General features: G+C 42.7%; 1 protein-coding gene across 30 annotated transcripts in view; it reads left to right on the top strand.

Moving 5' to 3' along the window:
• LOC126293757 (lysine-specific demethylase 4C-like) overlaps positions 1-24,385 on the top strand; it is a 332,566-nt gene that overhangs the window by 76,128 nt on the left and 232,053 nt on the right. For 11 of the 30 annotated variants that reach the window (XM_049987119.1, XM_049987114.1, XM_049987111.1 and 8 more), the window contains 2 exons: positions 3,589-3,735; positions 12,015-12,302. The exons of 8 other annotated variants lie outside the window; for them this stretch is intronic. In XM_049987119.1, the coding sequence (XP_049843076.1) occupies positions 3,589-3,735; positions 12,015-12,302 (435 nt within the window). The remainder of the gene's footprint in view (positions 1-3,588; positions 3,736-12,014; positions 12,303-24,385) is intronic. 11 more of the 30 variants (XM_049987126.1, XM_049987130.1, XM_049987121.1 and 8 more) reach the window with 2 other exon arrangements.

The raw sequence follows: 24,385 nt of genomic DNA, 5'->3' as shown, positions 1-24,385 counted from the left end.
TATTTTAGTGTGAGTATCTGTCTGGAAACTTTGTAGTCAAGGCACATAGCGCTTAGTTAAAGATGATGCTGGTATGGTCAAATGGGCATGCAGCTGAAGTTGTTTTATACAACTTTATTCCTGCTTCTGCGCAAGAGTTAGGATACTATTTTGTGTGTGTGTGTGTGCACAAATAGAGAGAGAGAGAGAGAGAGAGAGAGAGAGAGAGAGAGAGAGAGAGACTGCAATATTTATCACTAGACGAGGCTTTGCTTTCCTGTATGATTTCTTTTTCAGAGTTCTATCTAATGCTTGTCACTTTTGAATGCGTATCCTGCAGTAAGGATTGGTAAATATGCTAAGTGAGTCAAAGCTGAAGTTGTCCTTGGGTGTTTATGCATTTTGGTCACAATGAACGGTATATTCTTATTCTACATGCCTGCTTTGCACTAGTTAGTAGTGTGCACATGCATTGTGAGGGGGATGCATACCAAAGTCAGTCGAGCAATTAGCTTGCAAATTTGAAAGAGATTTCTTCATTTATGTTAATGAGGAACTGGATTATAAATTACAGGGTGTATACGACCCGGGAGATCCGGAAAAACCCGGAATTTTTCTCATCCAGGAGAAATCCGGGAAAAACCCGGGAATTGCTTAGAATTCTGGGAATTTTTCATTGTTTTAGTTTTCAATTAAATTTTTGTGATTTTGACTGGTAAGAACCAATACTCTAACAAAGGTACTGTATCCCGCTATTGGAGAATAATGCTGCAGCAACAAAACTTGAACGAGGGGGGGGAGAATCTTAAGTTGCAAAGGAACGCCGTATACAACAACAAAAAACAGTGCTCATACAAGCATCTGCCAACAGCAAACTGTGTCAAACGCTTTAGAAAGACTATAATGCTTCATAACAACAAATTGCCTCCGATGAGCGTGACGTGACAACCTGTTTAAATTAGATTCGTTTGAGCAGTTGCGGACGGGCTCTTGCGCATGCGCAGTTGAGTCACGTATGAGTTGTACCTTCTTTCGCTTTTGGTTACAGAAGTATGGCTGGGCGTCACTACTTAATATCGCCCCGTTTCGGAAGTATAGTAAATCTGGTGCTGATGCCCAGAGCAGTCTGAAATGTGGTGGGGAGCTGGATCATCTCCACGTGACCTGTGTTTACGTTCAGTGATTTTGTTGTTTCCTCTTCGTTAAATAATAACGAATTTTTGTGGCCGGGAGTTATGAAATGAATTAAAATACGTTCGCACAATTACGGAAGGTTAAAATATGTTAATAGTTTTAGAGTTTATTTCCATCTTCCTGACAGTCAAGCATTAATAGCCTTGCAGAGCAATGAAGTTATTTTTGTCGGTTTACTAAAGAGATTTGGGTTTCATTAATCTTTTCTGCTTTATTAGAAATGAAGTAACAAAGTGTTTAATTTCACACTATTGGCCAGTTTCAACTGTTCGCTGCATTTCAAGTGCACGTATGGCACTATGCCATAATAAAGAACCAAACATGAGGTAATACAGTACTGGTACACCAAGAAAATTTACAAACGAATCTGGACATATGAATGTGCATTTTAAGCCGAATTATGCATTTTAGTATGGTTCACGAAATTCCGATGCTTTTTAAGGATCCTCTGATGTCTTATTTCTTTTGACATAACGTAAGATCTTTTAATATTTTACACGTAGGAACATGACTTCCTGCGTCATCATAGCTGCCTGCGTAAGCGCGGTGACACCAATAGCTGTGTAAGCGCTGTGATGCCAATTATCTGGCGCTCTCTTCCAACTGCTGAAATGAACCTATTTCTAACAGGTCGCAGGAAAATATTGCAAATGGTGGTTTGAAAAGCGTTACATTCAAACCAAATATCGATTTACGCAAGATGAACTATGTGCGAGAATGTACGATGAATTTCTTAAATCACAAAGCGTTTGACTCTCATTTAAAAATCAACTCTTTGAGGACAACCATATAAAAGAATTTCGAGCCCAGAAGATCAGACGTTAATGTCGTTATTAAAAATTTTACTGGCCCATTTGTGTGATGTATCTTAAGGTGTAACACGCGCAAAAAAGATAAACATTATGTGTGAAAGCTTAGCTTCTCTTCCAGCTCGTAAATCTTAGAGACCAATATTATATGTGAATTTCAATGCTTCGGAAAGTGACATGCTGTGTTTGGTGGAATTCAAATTTATACCTTCGTAATACGGAAATATGCAGCGTACATGTTGCTGCCCATCGAACGTCTTTCAAAACGAGCCCAGAAGATCAGATGTTAATGTCGTTATTAAAAATTTTACTGGCCCATTTGTGTGATGTATCTTAAGGTGTAACACGCGCAAAAAAGATCAACATTATGTGTGAAAGCTTAGCTTCTCTTCCAGCTCGTAAATCTTAGAGACCAATATTATATGTGAATTTCAATGCTTCGGAAAGTGACATGCTGTGTTTGGTGGAATTCAAATTTATACCTTCGTAATACGGAAATATGCAGCGTACATGTTGCTGCCCATCGAACGTCTTTCAAAACGTGTCTACATTTGTATACAAGTGTCAGGGAAGAGTATAGTGTCACTTAACATGGAAAAAGTGTATTTTCACCCGGGAGAAAGTGTACTTTTAACCGGGAAACCCGGGAATTCTTTTTCCTTGTCCACGTATACACCCTGTACTAGGATAAATACCACTGATGATTTACAGACATTTGATGGTCGTAATACTGCTGCTGCTAATAAAACAATAATAATAATAATAAAAATATTGCCCGATGGGTTTTGTCCCGGGATCTTCGCTTGATGTTCAAAGATGTTTCTGATGTTTCGCCAGTCATTGTGCTAGCAAAATATCAGAAAAATTATGAAATGAACATTGTCCAAAGACCAAGAGACAGATGCAGTCCGCATGTCAACAAGTGGCCAAGACAGTCTCAACAAAATTTGCAGTAATAATAGTGAACAATAACAACAGTAGTCCACAATGAAATTTTCACTCTACAGTGCAGTTTGCGCTGATATGAAAATTCCGGGCAGATTAAAACTGTGTGCCAGGCAGATACTGAAATTCGGGACCTTTTGCATTTGTGGACAAGTGTCCTACCAACAGAGCTACCCAAGAATGGCTCACAACATGGTGGAGGTAAAGCTGCGAGGATGACAGGTTGCGAGTCGTTCTTGGCTAGCTCAGCTGGTAGAACACATGCCTGCGAAAGACAAAGGTCCCAATTTATAGTCTCAGTCCGACACACAATTTTAGTATACCAGGCAATTTACTAACTAAAAACAGTAGTAGTTTTAAGATGGCAAAAATAGCATTACTATGTTGTAGGTATTAGTGCAGCCTGAGCAAAAGCCTCTTAACTCGACAGTCATGCACTCTGTAATGCCAGTGTTGTTTAATAATGAAAATCCCATCAGTGTTTACCAACTTTTGATTTTGAAGTGTAAGTGATCACAGAGCAGTGGTACATGCACCAAGTGTCATTCGGTTTTCCAGCCGTCCAGATACTCAGGCTTCACAGTGCTGCTACTTTAGGATGTGGCAGCTGACGATTACGACTTTTGACTTTGATCGTATGATGTGTGTATGTGTGTTCTAGGAGTCAGTGAGCCACACACTTGGCCAGCAGCAGCCACTGCCTCTAACATCTCCAGGACAAAACTTCGACGCCCAGTCACAAACTAGGGTTGTTGTGCAAAGGTCATCTGTGCCACCTTTCCCCAGCAAAACACCGTTCCATGTTCAGGTTAGCATTGACTCTCAACTCTGTGCCAAATAGCTGTTGCTTCACTAAGTGTTTCCTTCTCCTCTTGTGCTTAACCTCAAATGCACGTACTGGAATGACTGTCCATTCCCTACAATATTCTTCTGCTTTGTGTGCCGCAGTGCTGGAAACGCACTAAACTGAATGACAGACAATCCAACTAATCATTACCTTCAGTTGACTCCTTTCTCAATAGGCTATTTTCAAACCATTAACAAAGTTGTCAGGTGGAAACTGCACTGTAACAGATAATGGCTTTATTCCCTCTGTGTTCTTGCACCCAAATATTCTTAGCTGCATGTATAGGATATCAACAACTTTCCTAGTACTGAAGTGTGGCTCAATTTAAAATAATGAAAGGTGTGAAGTTAACTACCTACCGTATAGTTGTGTTGAACAGTTGTCAGGCACATTGACAAGATTCCCAGCACTGCAACCCAACTGGTGTGTGCATGCGTGCATGGGGGTAGGTATGTGTGCGTGAGTGCGTGTGCTCGTTTACACATTACAATACATTTCTGTACAGATCTTGAGAGAAGAGGAAGAGGATTACCGAACAAAAAATATATGGGGTGAGGCTAAAAGATATTAACATTAAATGGGTGTTTAATTATGTGAAAATACAAACAATGCATTTGGTTACTGTTTTTTGATATGGCACACATCTTACTCAGTAAAATAATAGTCTGTGCACAGTTGATTTTGAGGTCCATTGGGCCATTTGGGCAGAGGTAGAAGTGATGACCTCAGTGATGTGGTGCTGCAGATTGCTAGGTGGTCAGTTCTAGTTTTGCTGGCGTAGACACGGCCCTCGACCAAAAATCACAATGCATCAGGTCAGGAAAATGTGCCAGCCATAGTAGAGGACCACATTCACCAATCCAACATTTACCGACTGTGTCACTCTGGTAATCCCGAACTGTCTGACTGTAATGGGCAGTGGTGCCGTTGTGCTCAAAGTATCCTCGCTGGAAAATGGGAAGTGATGCATTCTTCCCTGTGAATGTGCTGTGTGGAAGGTAATTCTCTCACCTAACAGTCTGTCCTTCAAAAAAGGAGAATGAAGTCACTCCATATTTGCTCACTACACACCAGGTGTTTACCTCAGGGGAATCCTGCATATGCTCTCGAACTTCCAGGGTATGTATGGTTGCCCGGGTGGCACAGTTGTGCATCTTCACATGACTGGGTGGTGTGGACTGGTGGTTAATCAGAAACCACGAACAGAACGTCAGGCTTCATGTGCACCGTTTCGAATATAATTTGTGGAGCCCTCACACATACTTGCTTGTCCGCATTTGTGAGCTGCTGCACAATCTGCAAGTGGTATGGCTTCATTCCTAAATCATTGTGCAAAATTCTAACCACTGACCTTTGAGAAATTCCAGACTCAAGAGAAAGTCGGCGCGAGGACGTAGGTGGGCTGGCTACAGTCGCTCCTTGGACAACGATGATGATCTGTTCTGTTCAGACAGGTCTCTTTCTACAACTGTTTCCCTTGCAGCAGTCTTGAATGGACCCATCTTTACAAGCTTATCACAGATCCTACCAATTGTCAGGCACAGTGGTACAGCCCGTCCTGTCCAGGCCTTGAATTATTCCTCTTCAATCCCTGGGGACTGAAAGACTTACATCCAGGCAGCAATATTCTTTCGTTCCCCAACAGAGTATCAGGACACCATGGTTTAATCTGCAGGGGGGGAAAAAAAGGCGAAAGCACCCACTTAATGTTAACATATTTTTGCCTCACTCTGTATGGTACTATTTCAAATAGACATACTGCTGCTCATGTCTTTGTAACAAAGTTACAAGGAAGGCCATCATACTGGTTAATGTCTCCCTACTAGCTGAACATCATTTGCTTGATACGGTTTTGTTTCGCTTCTTGGGACTGTCAAGATAAATTGGCCACCCTGCATGCATTGAAAGCTTTAGGTTGATAACTGTATAACTGAAAGTAGTGTGAATAAAAACCTGGTGCTGAGTGCAATGTGGGGGACACTGCAAGACGAAAGATGTCTCAACTGCACAGCATTAGCTTGACAATTGGCCGTTGAAAAATTGCAAGTATTTCAAACATCGCCTGCTGTTACTGTGAAGCTTTCTGGATCTGAATCTCACAGGTGTGGCATTCTACTGTTAAGACAACAGCTGGTTTTGTCTTGATTGGGACATTCAGCCTGCAGTTAGAACACGTAAGGAGTGTAACCACTGTTATCTGGAATGCTCAATAATATGCAGTGCTGAAAGACACTTAAGTATCAAATAAACACAGTTTAGCCGCCCATGTTTGGTAGCTACAAGAGAGCCCCTTTATCTCGCACTGCTTGATGACTTAACAAAACACTAAAATATTTGTGTGCATTTTTTGTTGTCAACTCTTGTCGTCATCCTTCCTTTGTTTTTCTGCATGATTCCTCCTTGTTGTTATACTTTTACAACACTATACAACATTAACAGTTTGGGTAATGGAGTTCAGTGTAAGTACAAAATTACTTTTTTTTTTATTAAAATGAGAAAATGGAGAATCAGTAAAGAAAAGGAAATGCAGCAGGGATAAACTGTGTAACACGAATAGATGCCAATGACTATAGGGCTCACTGAAATAACAACAAACATTTCAAAAGATGCATGAAGCTGTAAACAGTTTCCCTATTTTGCTCTCCTGTCATGTCTATTCCCAGGCTCATCTGTTTCTAACACTATTTGTGAAACATGTAATTATGTGCTTGATTCCTTATTCACACAAATTCCTACTCTTTCAATTTTTTAATTTTTCTCTTTCTTCGGTGCAGGTTTTTTCTAAGATTTTAAGTTCTCTCCCTCCCTCTCTCCCTCCCTCTCTCCCTCCCTCTCTCCCTCCCTCTCTCCCTCCCTCTCTCCCTCCCTCTCTCCCTCCCTCTCTCCCTCCCTCTCTCCCTCCCTCTCTCCCTCCCTCTCTCCCTCCCTCTCTCCCTCCCTCTCTCCCTCCCTCTCTCCCTCCCTCTCTCCCTCCCTCTCTCCCTCCCTCTCTCCCTCCCTCTCTCCCTCCCTCTCTCCCTCCCTCTCTCCCTCCCTCTCTCCCTCCCTCTCTCCCTCCCTCTCTCCCTCCCTCTCTCCCTCCCTCTCTCCCTCCCTCTCTCCCTCCCTCTCTCCCTCCCTCTCTCCCTCCCTCCCTCTCTCCCTCCCTCTCTCCCTCCCTCCCTCTCTCCCTCCCTCTCTCCCTCCCTCCCTCTCTCCCTCCCTCCCTCTCTCCCTCCCTCTCTCCCTCCCTCCCTCTCTCCCTCCCTCTCTCCCTCCCTCCCTCTCTCCCTCCCTCTCTCTCTCCCTCCCTCTCTCCCTCCCTCCCTCTCTCCCTCCCTCCCTCCCTCCCTCTCTCCCTCCCTCTCTCCCTCCCTGCCTGCCTCCCTGCCTCTCTCTCTCTCTCTCTCTCTCTCTCTCTCTCTCTCTCTCTCTCTCTCTCTCTCTCCCCCAATCTCAAGCCATGTCCATGCTGGGACTGGAAACATGTTTTTGTTGCAAAACACACGCGAGACAGATACAAGTTTGAAACATCATTTCTCGTTAAAGGTATCCGTCCACATTGGAAGGAAACATTTCTTGCAGTGTGCTTGCTGCATTGTCTGCATCTTTCTCATTAGTATATCTGTACCAATTGCTGCTCTGTGTCTGGTGTCGAGGAAAGTATATTGATATGGGGCACTGCACTGTTAATCCTCAAAAAAATTAAACAAATTCAGAGAGAGAGATGTAGTTCTCATTCTTGTACTGTAATGTAACGTAGAAGTTCCAGGAATGACTTAAAAATAGACTGACTGTGGAAGAAAACACAAAGACGTGAACTGTCAATATGTTAGAAGAGAGACGCAAACGGTTCCATGGAAGCGAGCTTAGAACCAACTAAGTGATAAATCTAGTACTATACTGGGTCACTTGTCAAAATATTGCACATAAATGGAATTGCTGACTCTGCAGAAAACTTGGGAGCACACCATTGAGATTAGACTAATTACTGCATGCGTAGAGGTGTTTAAGCAATAATTCTTTCTGCATTCCACAAGAGCATGGAATATGAAAAAACTCTTAAGAACTGTACCATTTGCCCATGCACTTAAGTGGTTTGTTGAGAGTTGTTGTATATGAAGCTTTCAGTAGCTTTATTGGAATGCTATCCTTGGATTCAAAATTCTGATAAATACTATAGAACCATGTATTTCAAAAGCACACAGTTAAGGAAAGCAGTTCCAGTAAACTGAAGTCTCTCTCTCTCTCTCTCTCTCTCTCTCTCTCTCTCTCTCTCTCTCTCTCTAATGAAATTAAAGTCAAAGCCTCGCATTTTTATTTCGCATATCGTAGCGAGCCATATACGACATAACACCAAAATATGTGGAGCTACTGAATAATTTGTGACCAAACCTGCATCCTGATGCAGCAACTGCTGGTATTAAATACAGTAGCTGTTCTTTCCAGAGAGTCCTGTTTTAATTTACATACTAGTTACTGGAACTTGTGACATTCCATAGGCATTTGTGTGCCTCATATAAAGTGACAGCATTTCCAAACATGTGGCTTCGTCCACTGCATTTCGGTATCGGCGAACAATACAAGCAAACGCATATGTGCATATGACCGAAACATATACAGACACTAGTGCTGTGCAGTGGTAAGATGCAGTAATGCTGGCAGGAAATGTTTCCTTTAATCTGGACCATCATTGCTCAGACAGCTATTTTCCACCTTTTGAAATTGGTTTGCAGCATGTTGCAAACAAGGGTCAGCTTTAGTTGCCAGAATCATTGTCTGAAATGCGTTACAAACATCAGTGTGGACGTGGCTTCACAGAGATGTATACTATTACTACAAGGTATCAAATTGTATACTTGAATTTAGTCTTTGGTACAGTCTCCTTTCTTACACTTCACTGAATTACCTGGGTACTAGTTGTGCAATATTGTCAGCCTACTTAAGATTCCCCAATCCCACCACATGGCCCTTCCTGTTCTTTTTTCACTTTGTTGCCTATCGGGGGGAACTTATCCTCAGGAAGTCCATTAATGTACAGGATGGTCCAAAAGTGTGGAAACACTCTTCTAGACCAAAAGGAGGTGAGTATAGAGAATTTTAAAGTCCATTAGTATCAGATGGGTAGGGGGGGGACGACTGTGAGGGGGATTGAGGCCACAATTTTGGCAGCTACCACCTTGTATACAATCTCTGTTAGTCCATTATGGCCAGTGGACATCGTGGTACGTACTTTTCAATTGAATAAACTTTACCAACAACCCTACACTTTAAGATATTTTATTTTATTTCAAAAGTAATCAGTTTTGGCAATTAATTTTGCCATTTTCAGGCCCCATACGCTTCCTTCAAATCAATGGTCCCCAATCATTGTTCAGCTGATTCATATGAAAACTTGACAGCAACTTTGAGTTGCTGTCAAGCTATCGTATGAACCAGGTGCACGACGATTGGGATTCACGATACCCAGTTTTACGGTGCTATACGATAAGCTCGCTGATTATGCTATATGATAAGCTCGCTGATTTGAAAAAAAGTGCATGGTGTTGAAGGTGGCAAAATTAATTGCCGAAACTGGTTGCTTTTCGAAATAAAATAAAATATCTTAAAGTGTAGAGCTGTTGGTAAAGTTTATTGAATTGAAAAGTTTGTATACAATCCGTTGTTTTCAAATGACAAGGGGGTCATGTGACATAACTTACAGCAGAAATTTACATTGGAAAAAATTGGTGCCTTTCTTTTGAGCTTAGGTTTATTAATTCTGCACTTACGTCACGTGTTCTAACAAGATAACACACAAAGGCTACATGATATGTTTAGTGGGTATTCTGGAGCGTTGTAAGATTACGGTTATCTGCGTCATTCATTCCTCATAGACTTGAACTAACATGTGTACCAAAATTCTCATAATTGACGTATAGGTGATCTCAGTTTGCTGCAAAATGCACAGAGTACAGGACTTCAGACCCATACTGAAAGATACCACTAAACTGACTGATTTTGCTTTGTTTCTAGCTGTTTTCAATTGTCCAGTTCTCTATTTATCTGCGAAAGCCAGGTTCCTAAAACTTTGAGAAATTTAACCATTCCATTGTTGGTATGGATGTCTTCATTTGAAATCCTCTGTTCTAACAGGGATGCTTCTCTCTCTCTCTCTCTCTCTCTCTCTCTCTCTCTCTTTCTCTTTGTTCATGGGACTAGTAGATGTACTGATAATGGCTTCAAAATGTCATCCCCCAACCCAACAGATAACATAGTGACATAGCTACCAGAGGGCCATCTGTGTCTACCCTTTAATGGGGGAATACTCAGCCATAAAGCTTAGTGTGGTGCAAAAATGTGAAGCAAGCAGGAAACCATGTTACAGACACACATTCATAATTCCTATAGCCAACTGAGCAAGTTTGAAAGGGGTCAAATTGTGGCTGGCTTTGAGTGGCATTCAAAGAATTGTCACACACGTTGGACATGCTGCGTCAGTTGTGCAACGATGCTGGTATCGGTGGTCACGTGAACATTGTCTTACCTGTGGATGATGATCTGGATGTCCACACAGCACAGGATCATCATATTGTAAGGGTAGCAGTGGCAGATTGTTCAGCTATCACAGCACAGGTAAGGGAGCTTTTAGGCCAGACATGTCAACACACACTGTTGCAAAAGCAGTTAATAGCAGTAGAACTGCAGGCATGCAAGCCCCTAGCCAGTCTTCCACTCTAGCCACACCATCGACGTGCACAGCTTGTGTGCTGCCATCAGAGGAAAACTTGGAAGATGGAATGGTGCATCACAGTCTTCAGCAATGAAAGCGGATTCTGGTTGCACGCAAGTGATAGCCGTTTGAGCACACAATGTAGACTTGGTGAGCACTGTCTCATAGAATATACTCATCAGACACACACTGCCACCATCCTAGGCCTTCATTGTGTGGTATGTGATGAGCTACAGCTCACATTTACCATAGGTAAACGTGAGCTGTATAGGTGCTAGCTGGTGCTTGATATATGCAGAATGTTGTTGGACTCTCTCTGTTTTTTTTTCCCCCCCTCTCTTGTATGATGTATTGTTCCAGAAGGATAATGCTTTCCCACACATGCCCATGAAACTCCACATTCTCTGCAAGATGTGCAGCAACTTCCCTGGCAGAAAGCATAATCTCTGGGTCTGTCTCCAATTGAGGGGTATGCTGGTTTGAGAAGTGACTCGTGGGACTTGTCAACCAGCTCTTACAGAACCTGGCCAGCAGGTGTGACACAAATGTCTCCCAGGATTTGTTCACAATCTGTACGATCAAGTGGATGGTAGGGTTAGCACCTGCATTGCCACCTGTGCACATACTAACATGGGTGTTTCAGCTTGGGTCAGTAACTGGTACCGTGGAACCGCTTGTGCTAATTGTTCTGTAAATGTAAGCATTTCATGTACTCATAAGCACTGTTGCAACAATAAATCTTGAGTAAATTGGATATCCCTAAAAGGGTGTACAATGTGATTTTACGTATTTTTTATTTTCAAAGTTTTATTATTCTGCAACGTTTATCCTCATACTTCTCATAAAATTTTAATACAGGCACTAAAGACTTTATTGTAGTGCACACTAAAAACCTTGTTGTAGTGCACCTACACCAACAGATCATTATCACTGTTTTTTTTTAATGTTATTCTCTATCTGTTTTATGTCACATCATGCCCTTTCCATTTGAAAATAATATGTTGCACTCAAGATGGCAGCTTTCAAAATGGTGGCCCAGTTAGTAACATAGCCTCACAGATTTTCCCATGTTGTACTACTTGACTTCAAATTTCTGTTTTTATCATCCTGTTTTTGTTTCAGAAGACTGTTCCACACTTACATTCAACCTGTTCACAGGGTGAACCAGAACTCCGCCAACACACTTTCAGAGGCTGTAGTATGGACAAAATGAAGAGAAAAATGTCTAGTAAATGTTGGCTCTAAAATGCATACCTTGAGCTGTTGGGCATTTGTTCAGTAGAATAGGTCCACTAAACAGTAGCAAAGATGAATAAATGCTCATTGATTTTGAGGTATGCATTTTGCAGCCCATGTTTACCACACATTTTTTCCTTGTTTTAGCCCATCCTACAGCAGCTCTGAAAAGTTTTCTGCAGAGTTGTGATTCACCCTGTATATTAGTGGGACCCAAGTTAGTGTAACAGACGTGATATCCTATGTGGTTCATAGATTTCTAGTTTAGGTACTGTGTTCACACTGACTTAACACTGCAATTTTGACCAAACAGGTAAATATTGGCAAGAACAACATGTTCATGTGCAATGTGGAGACTGGTGAAATCCGCCCTCTGGGCCAAACGGAGGACAGCTCCTCTGCGAGCCGGCAGGCCGGTTCGCTCTCCCACTTTGCTGCAACCGCTCGGCAGCCACCGCCACAGCAGCAGCAACAGAAACTCGGCTGGCACGCTGCCACACACGTACACACAGGGCCACCCAGCCAGAAGGTGGTAAAGTTGCTGGGGGAGTTCATTCTGCCAAAGATCGACGTCGCAAAGCAGCCTGCTGACGCCAAAAAAGTAATGACATGTTATTGCACTTACGTACTGTGTGGCGCTGGCGAGAGGCTAACTGTGTTGTTTTACACCGTGATCTAAATAGTGTTTAACGTCCCACATCGTCACGCAGGGTGGTTATAATTAAGCTCTTGCTACTCGAGCTGATGTAGACGGGGAAACTATTTACTGTACGGGTGCTCGACTTTATAGAAATGACGTTCGGACTGTGCGTTGCAGGATTTGCGTCACTAGTAATATTAGTCTCACGACTTGCCGCCAGGTACCAGTATTGGTAGGACGATGTAAAGTGGAAACGAGAGCATCGGGGTGCACTGCAGTTGCACAGGGGTATGGACGAGATGGACAGGGCTTTACTTGTAAAGCTGTTTTATCACAACTACTGCAGTAGTGCATGAGTATTGGTTCATTAAAGTACCGGGTGATCAAAAAGTTAGTATAAATTTGAAAACTTAATAAACCACAGAATAGTGTAGATAGAGGGGTAAAAATTGACACACATGCTTAGAATGACATGGGGGTTTATTGGGGGGGGGGGGGGGGGGGGCAAAAAAAAAGGTTCAAATGGCTCTGAGCACTATGGGACTTAAAAATCTGTGGTCATCAGTCCCCTAGAATTTATAACTACTTAAACCTAACTAACCTAAGGACATCACAAACATCCATGCCCAAGGCAGGATTCGAACCTGCGACCATAGCGGTCACGCGGTTCCAGACTGAAGCGCCTGTAAAGATCATCATCTTTGCTTTGTCTTATTTTGTTATGCTAATTATCAGATGAAGCGCCATCTGTCGGACATTTTTTGCACTTTTGTATTTTTTTTTAGTTCTAATAAATCCCCATGTCATTCCAAGCATGTGTGTCAATTTGTACCTCTCTATCTACATTATTCCGTGATTTATTCAGTTTTCAAATTTATACTGACTTTGTGATCAGCTGGTATATGAAGAGGTGCTCTTTCTGCAGCAGGATTGAAGGTCGGCAGTTTGAATGCTCTCGTGAGAAGCCGACAGCCAGTTGTGCCACAATTATTGAGAATGCTGGACGCAACGTGCAATTGACAAGCAGTGCAAAAGCTGTGTCGCACAGCTGAACATTCCAGATCCACCATTTGAAAAGTGCTACGAACAATTGTGAAATAGTATCCTTAGCGCCCTCTCACGTAGAAACTAAAATGTGCTTCATTCGAGGCTTTATTTGTTATTTCTGTGCCACATGTCCTCAAAGATATTTTCCACGAAGTCTCATTGTCATAAGATTGCTCATTTTTATTGGAGCCCCCTCAAGTAGGGAAAGTTTAATTATAACCACCCTGTATTATTGTAGTTACATGGTGTGATGTTTCACACTGAGATCTACATAATATTTAACATCCTAGATAATTTCTTTGAACATCTGGTTTTGTGACTTTTTTTTTGGAGGAGGGAGGGGGGGTGGTGTGGAAAGAGGATTATCGTATATTGTGATTTAAAGGGTGCACCACATTGTGTGTACATAGTGATTCATAAGTACTTCCAGGGTTTCAGAAGCCGACTGTGCGAAAACGAAAAAACATACAGTAATATATGTACATCAGTGGATAGAGATTCTTTCAAAGGCCTCAACTCACATGGCTGGTGTTCAGTATGGACATCATTTGACAGGTGACAAACTTCAGTAGCTGAACTCTTGCCATACATGTCGAGGTCGATATCGACGATCGCGTTTATTATACTTTCTTGCAAATATTTCAGATTAAGTTGCAATGGTGTCAGGAGCACCTAAACTTTGACATAACCCCATAGCAAGAAATCACACGGATTTATGTAATGTAACCATGTGGACCACTGAACAAGAAAAGAATTGCAATGGGAAGCTTGTGTAATCCAATGCTGAGGCACAGTCAGTCATTGATATAATCGTGAACATGTGAAAGAACATGTGGTGGAGCACCACCGTGTTACAAAATGGAGTCTCCACTGTGTTGCTGTGGTATTGGCATAGGATTTCCTGGTGCACAAAAGAGATCGCAGTTTCTCTGCAAAGAAAAATGGCCTGTAGACTTTGGAGGATGACATGGCACAAAAGCCATTAACTTCTACGTCTACATCCATACTCTGCAAGCCACCAGACGGTGTGTGGCAGAGGGTACCTTGAACACCTCTATCGGTTCTCCCTTCTATTCCAGTCTCTTATTGTTCGTGGAAAGGAGGATTGTCGGTATGCTTCTGTGTGGGCTCTAATCTCTCTGATTTTACCCTCACGGTCTCTTCGCGAGATATACGTAGGAGGGAGCAATATACTGCTTGACTCTTCGGTGAAGATATGTTCTCGAAATTTTAACAAAAGCCTGTACCGAGCTACTGAGTGTCTCTCCTGCAGAGTCTCCCACTGGAGTTTATCTGTCATCTCCATAACGCTTTCGCAATTACCAAATGATCCTGTAACGAAGCGCGCTGCTCTCCGTTGGATCTTCTCTCTCTCTTCTATCAACCCTATCTGGTACGGATCCCACACTGCTGAGCAGTATTCAAGCAGTGGGCGAACAAGCGTACTGTAACCTACTTCCTTTGTTTTCGGATTGCATTTCCTTAGGATTCTTCCAATGAATCTCAGTCTGGCATCTTCTTTACCAACGATGAACTTTATATGATGTTTCCATTTTAAATCACTGCTAATGCGTACCCCAGATAATTTATGGAATTAACTGCTTCCAGTTGCTGACCTGCTATTTTGTAGCTAAATGATAAAGGATCTTTCTTTCTATGTATTCGCAGCACATTACACTTTTCTACATTAAGATTCAATTGCCATTCCCTGCACCGTGCGTCAAATCGCTGCAGATCCTCTTACATTTCAGAACAATTTTCCATTGTTACAACCTCTCAATATACCACAGCACCATCCGCAAAAAGCCTCAGTGAACTTCCAATGTCATCCACAAGGTCATTTATGTATATTGTGAATAGCAACGGTCCTACAACACTCCCCTGCGGCACATGTGAAATCACTCTTACTTCGGAAGACTTCTCTCCATTGAGAATGACATGCTGTGTTCTGTTATCTAGGAACTCTTCAATCCAATCACACAATTGGTCTGATAGTCCATATGCTCTTACTTTGTTCATTAAACGACTTTGGGGATCTGTATCGAACGCCTTGCGGAAGTCAAGAAACACGGCATGTAACTGGGGACCCGTGTCTATGGCCTTCTGAGTCTCGTGGACGAATAGCGTGAGCTGGGTTTCACACGACAGTCTTTTTCGAAACCCGTGCTGATTCCTACAGAGTAGATTTCTAGTCTCCAGAAAAGTCATTATACTCTAACATAATACGTGTTCCAGTATTCTACAACTGATTGACATTAAAGATATAGCTCTATAGTTCTGCACATCTGTTAGACATCCCTTCTTGAAAAAAAAAGGGGGGGGGGGCACCTGTGCTCTTTTCCAATCCTTTGGAACACTACGCTCTTCTAGAGACCTACGGTAGACCGCTGCAAGAAGAGGGGCAAGTTCCTTCGCGTACTCTGTGTAAAATCGAACTGGTATCCCATCAGGTCCAGCGGCCTTTCCTCTTTTGAGCGATTTTAATTGTTTCTTTATCCCTATGTCGTCTATTTCGATATCTAACTTTAAATGAATCACAAATTTGTTATAGAATTTCATATGAATGTTGTATTTCCAAACAAACGCATTATAACAGTTCACCTTTCCACACACAAAATGTGGTTTTGTGACTGAAAACTAACTTCTGTGAGAAACCACCTTCCTCCAGCAGCAGCTGCTAGTCATAATCAAAGTTAGAATGAAGCTCATTGTCCCGAGTAGTCAGTGCGTGTAACATCTCAATCTGGAACAGTTCTGCATGCAAATATTGCGGTACCTACAGTTCCCTGCTTGCACGTATCGCCATTTCTTTGAGCTCCTGGCAAATGATTCCTGTCCGCATCCCAATTTCTCTGTTGAAGGTCTTAGCTGGTCTGTTTTCCGCACACCACATAAGCGGTCACTCTCACGGAATGTGTTGAACTGGCAGTGGATTGTTTTGTCTGTTGCAGCTTTTACCTTTTATTTGCTAAGACATAGTCTCTGGAATGTAACAATTGACTCACCATCAGAAATTAGAGGACACAAAATACTCAAACTGCTCCCATAATATGCTGCGTTCTGACACGCCTGGCTCCTAGTGGTGTAGTCTACAACTACACCTTGATGTGTAATAGAAATCGAAACTTGAAGAGATGATCTATCTGCTGATTTGTGTGTGTTTTCTGTCAGTCATTTTCTGAAACTATGGAGGTGTTTATGAATAAGCCTGTACACCATTCAGAAACACTGCACATACAGAAGTGAACTGTTCTTGTAATACTGCTTTACCTTAGACATAAGTGTATAGAGTTATTACAAATCATCAGATTGTTTCATACAGCTGTATTTTCACCAAAACTGAACATACATCTGGCCTGTCTCCACCTCAAGTAGAGAAGTTCAAAGTTTTTATACGGATTGTAGGTGCAGCCAGCTATGTATGTACGGGGGTGTATAAGTCCCGAGACAACTGGGAAAAACCTGGGAATTTTTTAGAATTCCAGGAATTTTTCATCGTTCTGGTTTTCAGTTAATTTTTTGTAATTTTGACTAGTAAGAACTGATACTCTGACAAAAGAATATTACTGTATCCTGCCACTGCAGAACAATACTGTGCATCAAAGGCTTTAGGACGAAGACTGCAATTCTTCATAACAGCAAACTGTTTCCGATGATTGTGACGTCACAACGGTTCACATTAGGTTCATTTGAACAGTTGTCAGCGGATTCATGCTCATGCGCAGTTGAGTCATGTATAGCTGTATCAGCAGTAGCAACAAGCAGCCAGATGCTACCCAGAAACATTTTTCTGGTGGGCTCAAGCGCCAGATTCGTGCATGCGCAGAGCAGTCTTAGTAGCAGTGGGGTGGGAATAGCCTCTATGTGTCCAGTTTTTACTTTGAGTTGTTTTGCTGCTTCCTCTCCATTTACAGCTCTCACGTCAAATGAAAACAAAATAGAATTCTGTGGCCAGGAGCTATCAAGTGAATTGAAATACATTCACATAATTACGGAAGGCTAAAATATGTTATTAGTTTCCCACTGGATATTAATATAAACAATTTACTATACCTATTTGTTTGTTCGTGCTTCTGAACAGTGATATTGCTGTCGATGTGTCCTATGCTCTGAAGATCCGTGGTCATTGGTTGGCGAGATCACGTTAAGTGAGCTATGACTGGCTTACAAAAGCGCATCACAGTATCAGTTTCAATGCTTCAGAAACTAATGTGCTGTGTTTGGTAGAATTCAAGTATATGCTTTCATAATACAAAAATATGCAGTGTACATGTTGCTGCACATTGGAGATACGTCTAAACCATGTTGGTCCCCCCCCTCTCCCCCTCTCAGGGGTGGGGGGGATGTTCATTTTCTAAAAATGTCTGGAAGTTCAACACTGGTATATAAAACCTTCACCTTTGAAAGGATTGATAAGTTTACAGTTTTGAAGAAAAGTTTACTGCCACTTTAAAACAGAAAAATTATATTTTCACCAGGGAAAAGTGTATTTTTAACCGGGAAAAATCGGGGAATTCTTTTTCCTCAGCCGCCTATATACCCTCATGTATTATTTGGGACACTGAAAATGATTGGCACTTTGTGTGTGTGTGTGTGTGTGTGTGTGTGTGTGTGTGTGTGTGTGTGTGTGTGTGTTACAGGAAACATTTAGTGACCACACCCACCCATATTATATTACAGGCATTCCCCACCAATGTCTACGCACTTTTGCCGTCGTTCTGGCAGCTTCCGTATTTGAATAGCAAACCTTTCACCTGGTGCATCTTTCCGGTGCCACTGATGTACAGCTGCACAAAGTTTATCATTGGTGGTGAACTTCTTACCACACATGACCTCCTCCATTGTGTTGAATAGGGCACAATTGTGAGGAACCAGATCCTGCAACTGTGTAGCATGTGGCAGCCCAGTAAACCCCAGTCGGGGTACGGTGGCGATGGTCTGGCGATCGGCATGTGGCCACGTGTTATCTTGTCAGAGCAGAATGCCACGGCCCCATTTTCCATGCCGATGGTGTCGAATGCGTTGACAGATTTGGTTCAGTAAACTGCAGTATCTATCACTCTCAAGGTTCATATTGGGAGGGAGCCAATCCACCATACTATCCCTTCGTGATCCCAGAACACAGTCACAATTTTTTTCTGTATAATAAGTCCCGTCCATGAGTTGTTGGGACGAGGGCTCCCAGTGCGCTTCTAGTGTTTCTTTCCTGGAGTGTCTCGGTAGAACTGTGACTTTTCGATGGTGGCCGAACACTCAGAGAACAGCACCGGATTGTACACTGTACTGTTGCTCATATTATTGACATCTCTCCACACAGTTCTGTTCCTGTGCAATGGTGAGGTGGCAGGACATACACTGTTCGCAACCTTCTTCATCTCCAGATCTTCACAGACGACGGGTGGAGCATTCCCTGTGATAGAGCTGTTTACTTCTCTAGTTCATCAACGAGATTCGCACAAGCCCCAGTTTTTAGTTATTGACACACTGGGCACTGTTCACTACACGTGCATTTGCTGGATGCTCAATACTTTGGAGTTTCTCAGCACAGTCCCTGCTGCCTCTGGACTGTAATACCCAATGAAATATAGATTTGTGATTTGGTGCTGTTTCCTCACGTGTGCTATTAATCTCTTGTGGGTGACTGAAGCAGTCGCTCTTTCCATCCGGAGAAACCACACTGTCCAACCGTTCATGTCATCATGGATCACTTTCACATCACATCTCTACAAAGGAGTAAACTTTGATGGCTGCAAAACATTTTATAACAAACCACTTTCTCTGTCCAGTTTCCAAGCTATGATGTTTTGAAATGATAGCAGGACCTTATGGACACCGTATACAGTGTGTATGTACTTTACTGTGTGGTTTTTGCAGCACTAATTTCACCTCTTGAAACTCAGCAATTGTGTCTCCAGATTATTTATTTATTTATTAGTTTTGTCAAATGAATTTTCCTTTTGTATAATGATTTGTTTCCTTTATTTGGTATATCCACAGGTAAGTTTTGGTGATAACAGATCTTTCCCATGTTGTGAAATTGTTTGTAATTTTGGAATGACATTGTAGGTGGATGACAACATTTGCATCACTTATATAGAGGTGATGTGATAATGTATTATGTTCTAGGTTGTTGGAAATAGTGGTACGCAATGATTTCTAATCATTTTACATTAGAAATTTTAAGAAGATATAAATTGAGTTGTTTCTGTCATATTGAACTATGTACTATATGTGAAGGAAATGCATTTACTTACAAATTTGGAAGTCTAAGAGAGAGATCCTGTTTTGACATGTAACACAGATGTCCAAAAGACAAAGTTTAGCTAGAAATTTTGCTAAATATGAAGCATGGGGGGCAGGAGAAGTAGGAATTTCTGGTGATAAATTGCTTCTAACTTAGACATAAACTTTTGCCAACTAGATGTTTCTCTTCATCAGCACTATTGTTGTTGTTATGGGGAACTGATTGCACAGATCATTAATATACACAAGCATGTCAGGTAATGAGGTAGATTCTGTGTGGAAGACCTTACACAAAACTGTTGATAATAACAAAGATCTCAAAAAAAAATTCAGCTGATACAACCAAGGATGTTACACTACATGACAAGTGTTAAGCACAAGTATTGAGAGAGATTTATCAGGTATGGTCCACCCTCCTCCCTTCCCCCTCCAGGAGCTTTACACTCTTTAATGAGTTCATACTTGGCTACCATGGGTGTCCAGCCATTGCAGCACCTTTTCCTTTCCATGCTGCATGCCTGCTCTCCTGCTATTCTTTCTCCCCTTCTTTGGGGAACATGTCTGGGATATTTTTGGGAATGTGTTTTGACATTTTAGTAGCCTGTTGTCAGAACAGTCACCCCTCCTTTCTTTCTTCATTCTCCATTTCGTAGTCTTCCTCTGCTTTGGCATTTGAGGTTCCTCTTTGTTTCGTCTTCCTCCATGTGTGTGATGCATAATAGGGACTGGGTAATGCATAATTCCCAGCTCCAGGTTGACAGATAGGGTTAGGATTTACCCCCTAGTACAGGTCGGGCCCAGGAGGGGCAGTTGCCTGAACTGCCTGAGCTACTACCATCCCACATTGCCAATTGGTCTCTTTGTCAGGAGTTTGGGAGGTGTGTCCTGAGGTGTGAACAATCACCTAATGCGGGTGGACCCTCTCTGAGGAGAGGCCCACAGTTGGAACTGTGGAGATGCTGGCAATTGTGGGGGACTTTTCCACAAAGAGCCATTCACCATTCAGTCTATGTCTACTAAACATAAACATCAAAGTGCTAGCCAAGCCAGTCAGCACTTAACATTGGTAACCTGACGGGAAACAGTGTTACCACTGGCTGTTTGTCCCATATGCTCTACATTAGCAATAAATAACAGCACACTGCCAGTATTAGTTTGCTGCTCAATATATGTCAAAGATAAAAACTAAAATTTGCAGTTATCACAGTGGTAATAGAAGAAAGGATTGATTGGATATGGATAGTACACAGAGACATACCAGTGGCAATGTTACAACCACACTCAAATGTCCTGTCGAAACTGGGCCAAATGTGTTACTTGTGAGAGGGATGCTCATGAGAGCGATTGTCTGCTTCTTTCTCCCTGTGATATCGAATGCAATGGTGACCATGTAGCCTCAATGCGATTCTGTCCTATGTATCTCATCAGTGAGCAGACTGTACAGGAGATCCGGATGGAAAAAGTACCTTACCTTGTCGGAGGCTGACCCAGTGAGAATGCCGACCTCTCTAGACTTCATGGAACAGAATCCTGCCCTGTAGCGATGAGTCTTGAAGGCTGGCACTTGGCAGCCTCCAAGGTGACAGCCCTTTGTTTTTCCCTGTCTTCACTCTCCTCCAGTGAAACATTTTTGGCATTAGATCCAACAATTAGGAGTTACGGCAGTTCTTGGAATTGAAGTATCTGCTTGTTTTCTACCTCCAGGAAACAAAATTGCATCCTCGTGGCGGCGTTGACATCTCATTTCTTTCCGGTCAATTTTTACCTTCCACATGGAGGATGGCATTCCATCTTATAGGGGGTGTCTTGTTGCTCATCCGAGATGATGTTCATAGTCAGATCATCTCGCTGAACACCTCATTTTTCTTCCTCACTTCACCTTTTCTCTTTGTATTGTCTACATCCCTTCGGCACTTGGTGTCATCAGGGTAGACTTCCTCCAGCTTATTGGGCAACTCCCTTACCCTCTTTTTCCCACTCAGTGATTTAAGTACACACCATCTGCCTTTGGGGCTCATCAGGAACCTGTTGAGAAGTTGCCGTCGTGGCTGACCTCAATCAACTCGACCTCATCTGCCTTGTTCCTTTCAGACCACACACACACACACACACACACACACACACACACACACACACACACACACACACACACACACCCCTGTTCCCATCTGGACTTCTCATTCTGCATTGCCCAGCATCTTGAGTGGTCTGTTGTCTCTGACATGTACTTGAGTGACTATTTCCCGTGTGCTATCTGTTTGGTGACTCTTACCCCAACCATGTGTAAAGGAAGTTGGCAACTTTCTAAGGTCAACTGGAGGCTATACTCCTCCCTAGCAACCTCCGACAAACATTTCCCCACTTATGATGTTCAGGTAGAATACCTTACAAAAAGTTGATAAGTTGCCGTATGGCTGACCTTCTCAATCAACTCGACCTCATCTGCCTTGTTCCTTTCAGACCACACACACACACACACACACACACACACACACACACACACACACACACACACACACCTGTTCCCATCTGGACTTATCGTTCTGCATTGCCCAGCTTGCCTGTCATCTTGAGTGGTCCGTTGTCTCTGACATGTACTCGAGTGACTATTTCTCATGTGCTATCTGTTGGGTGACTCTTACCCCAACCATGTGTAAAGGAAGTTGGCAACTTTCTAAGGTCGACTGGAGGCTATACTCCTCCTTAGCAACCTCCGACAAAAATTTCCCCACTTATGATGTTCAGGTAGAATACCTTAAAAAAATTATCCTTACTGCCAAAGACAGCCCCATTCCTTGCACTTCACCTTTACTGTGCCGTGTCCTGGTCTCTTGTGGAGGACTGAGACCTGCTGCGATGCAATTCACGCACAGTGATGTGATCTCCATGCATTTAAATAACATCGCATGATGGCGAACTGCATTCGTTAATTGCGGATGCAGTGTCATTACATTCTTTGGGACAGTAAAAAAAACTAGCTGAATTTAATTTACCAGTCCTTTTAACACTGCCACTTCCTCTTCCATAGTGTGGGCAAATTTCGAATGACTCTTTGGTGCCAAGGTCCATTCTCCAGTTTCCGGCCTGACTGTAGCAGATGATGTCATTGTGGGGCCCCATTGCTATCTCCAACATCTGAGGCCACTGCTTTGTGGAGATTTCGAGCTCCACCCATCGGAAATAAGTGGAGGCAGCTTGGGTGATACCCTTCTCCTCTCAGAATCATGAATATTACAAGGCTGCATTTACTATGAGAGATAATGCTCTCACTTCATCTCTCTTCCACCCCAGTGTCAGACAGTGTTAACATTCAAATGTTGCAAGCTCCTGTTCCTTGCGGGCAAGCACCTTATCCTTCATACACCAGTAGCATCCAGGCAGATGGCATGTTTTCCAGACACTGGCGTGAAATCACTGTCGTGCCCCTACCTAAGCCCGGTAAGGACAAACACCTTCCCCATTTCTCTCTCTGGCAGTGTTTGCAGGTTGATGGAACGTATGAGTCGTGCCTGGCCAGTATGGTGGCTCGAGTCTCGCAATTTGCTAACCACTGCACAATGTGAATTTTGGGTTCACTGTCCTGCAGGTGACCATCTTGTCACTTTGTCCACCCCTGTCATGAACAGTTTTCTGCGCAAATTATCAAGACTGTGGCCATGTTTTTAAATTTGCAGAAAGCCTTCGACATGTGCTGGAGGACTGGTATCCTCCGTACACTTGGTGCTTCAAAGGCCACCTGCCCCGTTTCCTTCAGGAATTTTTAAAGTACAGGGTTTTCAAGGCACGTATGGGTTCTGCCTTTTAGGGACACCTTTATCCAGGAGAAAGGGGTGCCTCAGGGCTCCGTTCTGTGAATTATCATTTTTGCTGTATTCATTAATCCTATTATGCCCTGTTCCATGCCGGGCATCCCTGGCTCCCTTTTGGCGATGATTTTGCAATCTATTGCAGTTCACCACGAACTTGTTTCCTTGAGTGACTTCTTTAGTGAAGTCTCGATCATCTTTGCTCGTAGACCATCGACAATGGCTTTTGCTTTTCCCTGACAAATCCGTCTGTATGAATTTCTGGCAGCCCAATGGGTTTCTTCCACTGTATTTATATCTTGGGCCTGTTGCTCTTCAGTTTGTGGAAACAACGAAATTTTTGGGGCTCATGCTCAATAGAAAAGCTTTATGCAGTCCCACGTGTCTTAAGCGGTACTTCCTGGGGAGTGGATCTGATCACCGTCCTCCCTCTGTACTGTTCCCTTGTCTTTTCGAAACTAAATTGTGGCCCTTGTCTTTTCGAAACTAAATTGTGGGTGTTCTGTTTATGCACCTGCACATCCATCTGTCTTATGCCCTCTAAATACAACCCGCCATTGTGGAATCCATTTGGTCTCCAGCATTTATTACAATAGTCCAATTGAGTGCGTTTATGCAAAAGCTGCTGAACTACCGCTGTAATACAGAGACGATCTCTTCAGCAGATATGCATGCTGTTTCTATGCCATCCCTGGCCACCCATCCTATGCCTCCTTTTTTCATGACTTTGACTGCCAGTATGGGGTTCGTCCCTCTTATCTGTTCTCTCCTGGATTTTGCTTTCGGCAATTGCTCTGGCAGCTTAACTTCATGCTATCTGTCACTTTTCCAGTGGACCACCTTGGCTTCATGTGGCAGCCCATACTCACTTGGGCTTCATTCGCTTCCTAAGGAAACTACTCCAGATTCGATCTATCGCTGTGTGTGTGTGTGTGTGTGTGTGTGTGT

Source organism: Schistocerca gregaria, chromosome 10 (genome assembly GCF_023897955.1).
Source record: "Schistocerca gregaria isolate iqSchGreg1 chromosome 10, iqSchGreg1.2, whole genome shotgun sequence".
Taxonomy (NCBI): Eukaryota; Metazoa; Arthropoda; class Insecta; order Orthoptera; family Acrididae; genus Schistocerca; species Schistocerca gregaria.
Note: the sequence above shows the minus strand (reverse complement) of the source record. Positions and strands in the feature narration are given on the sequence as shown.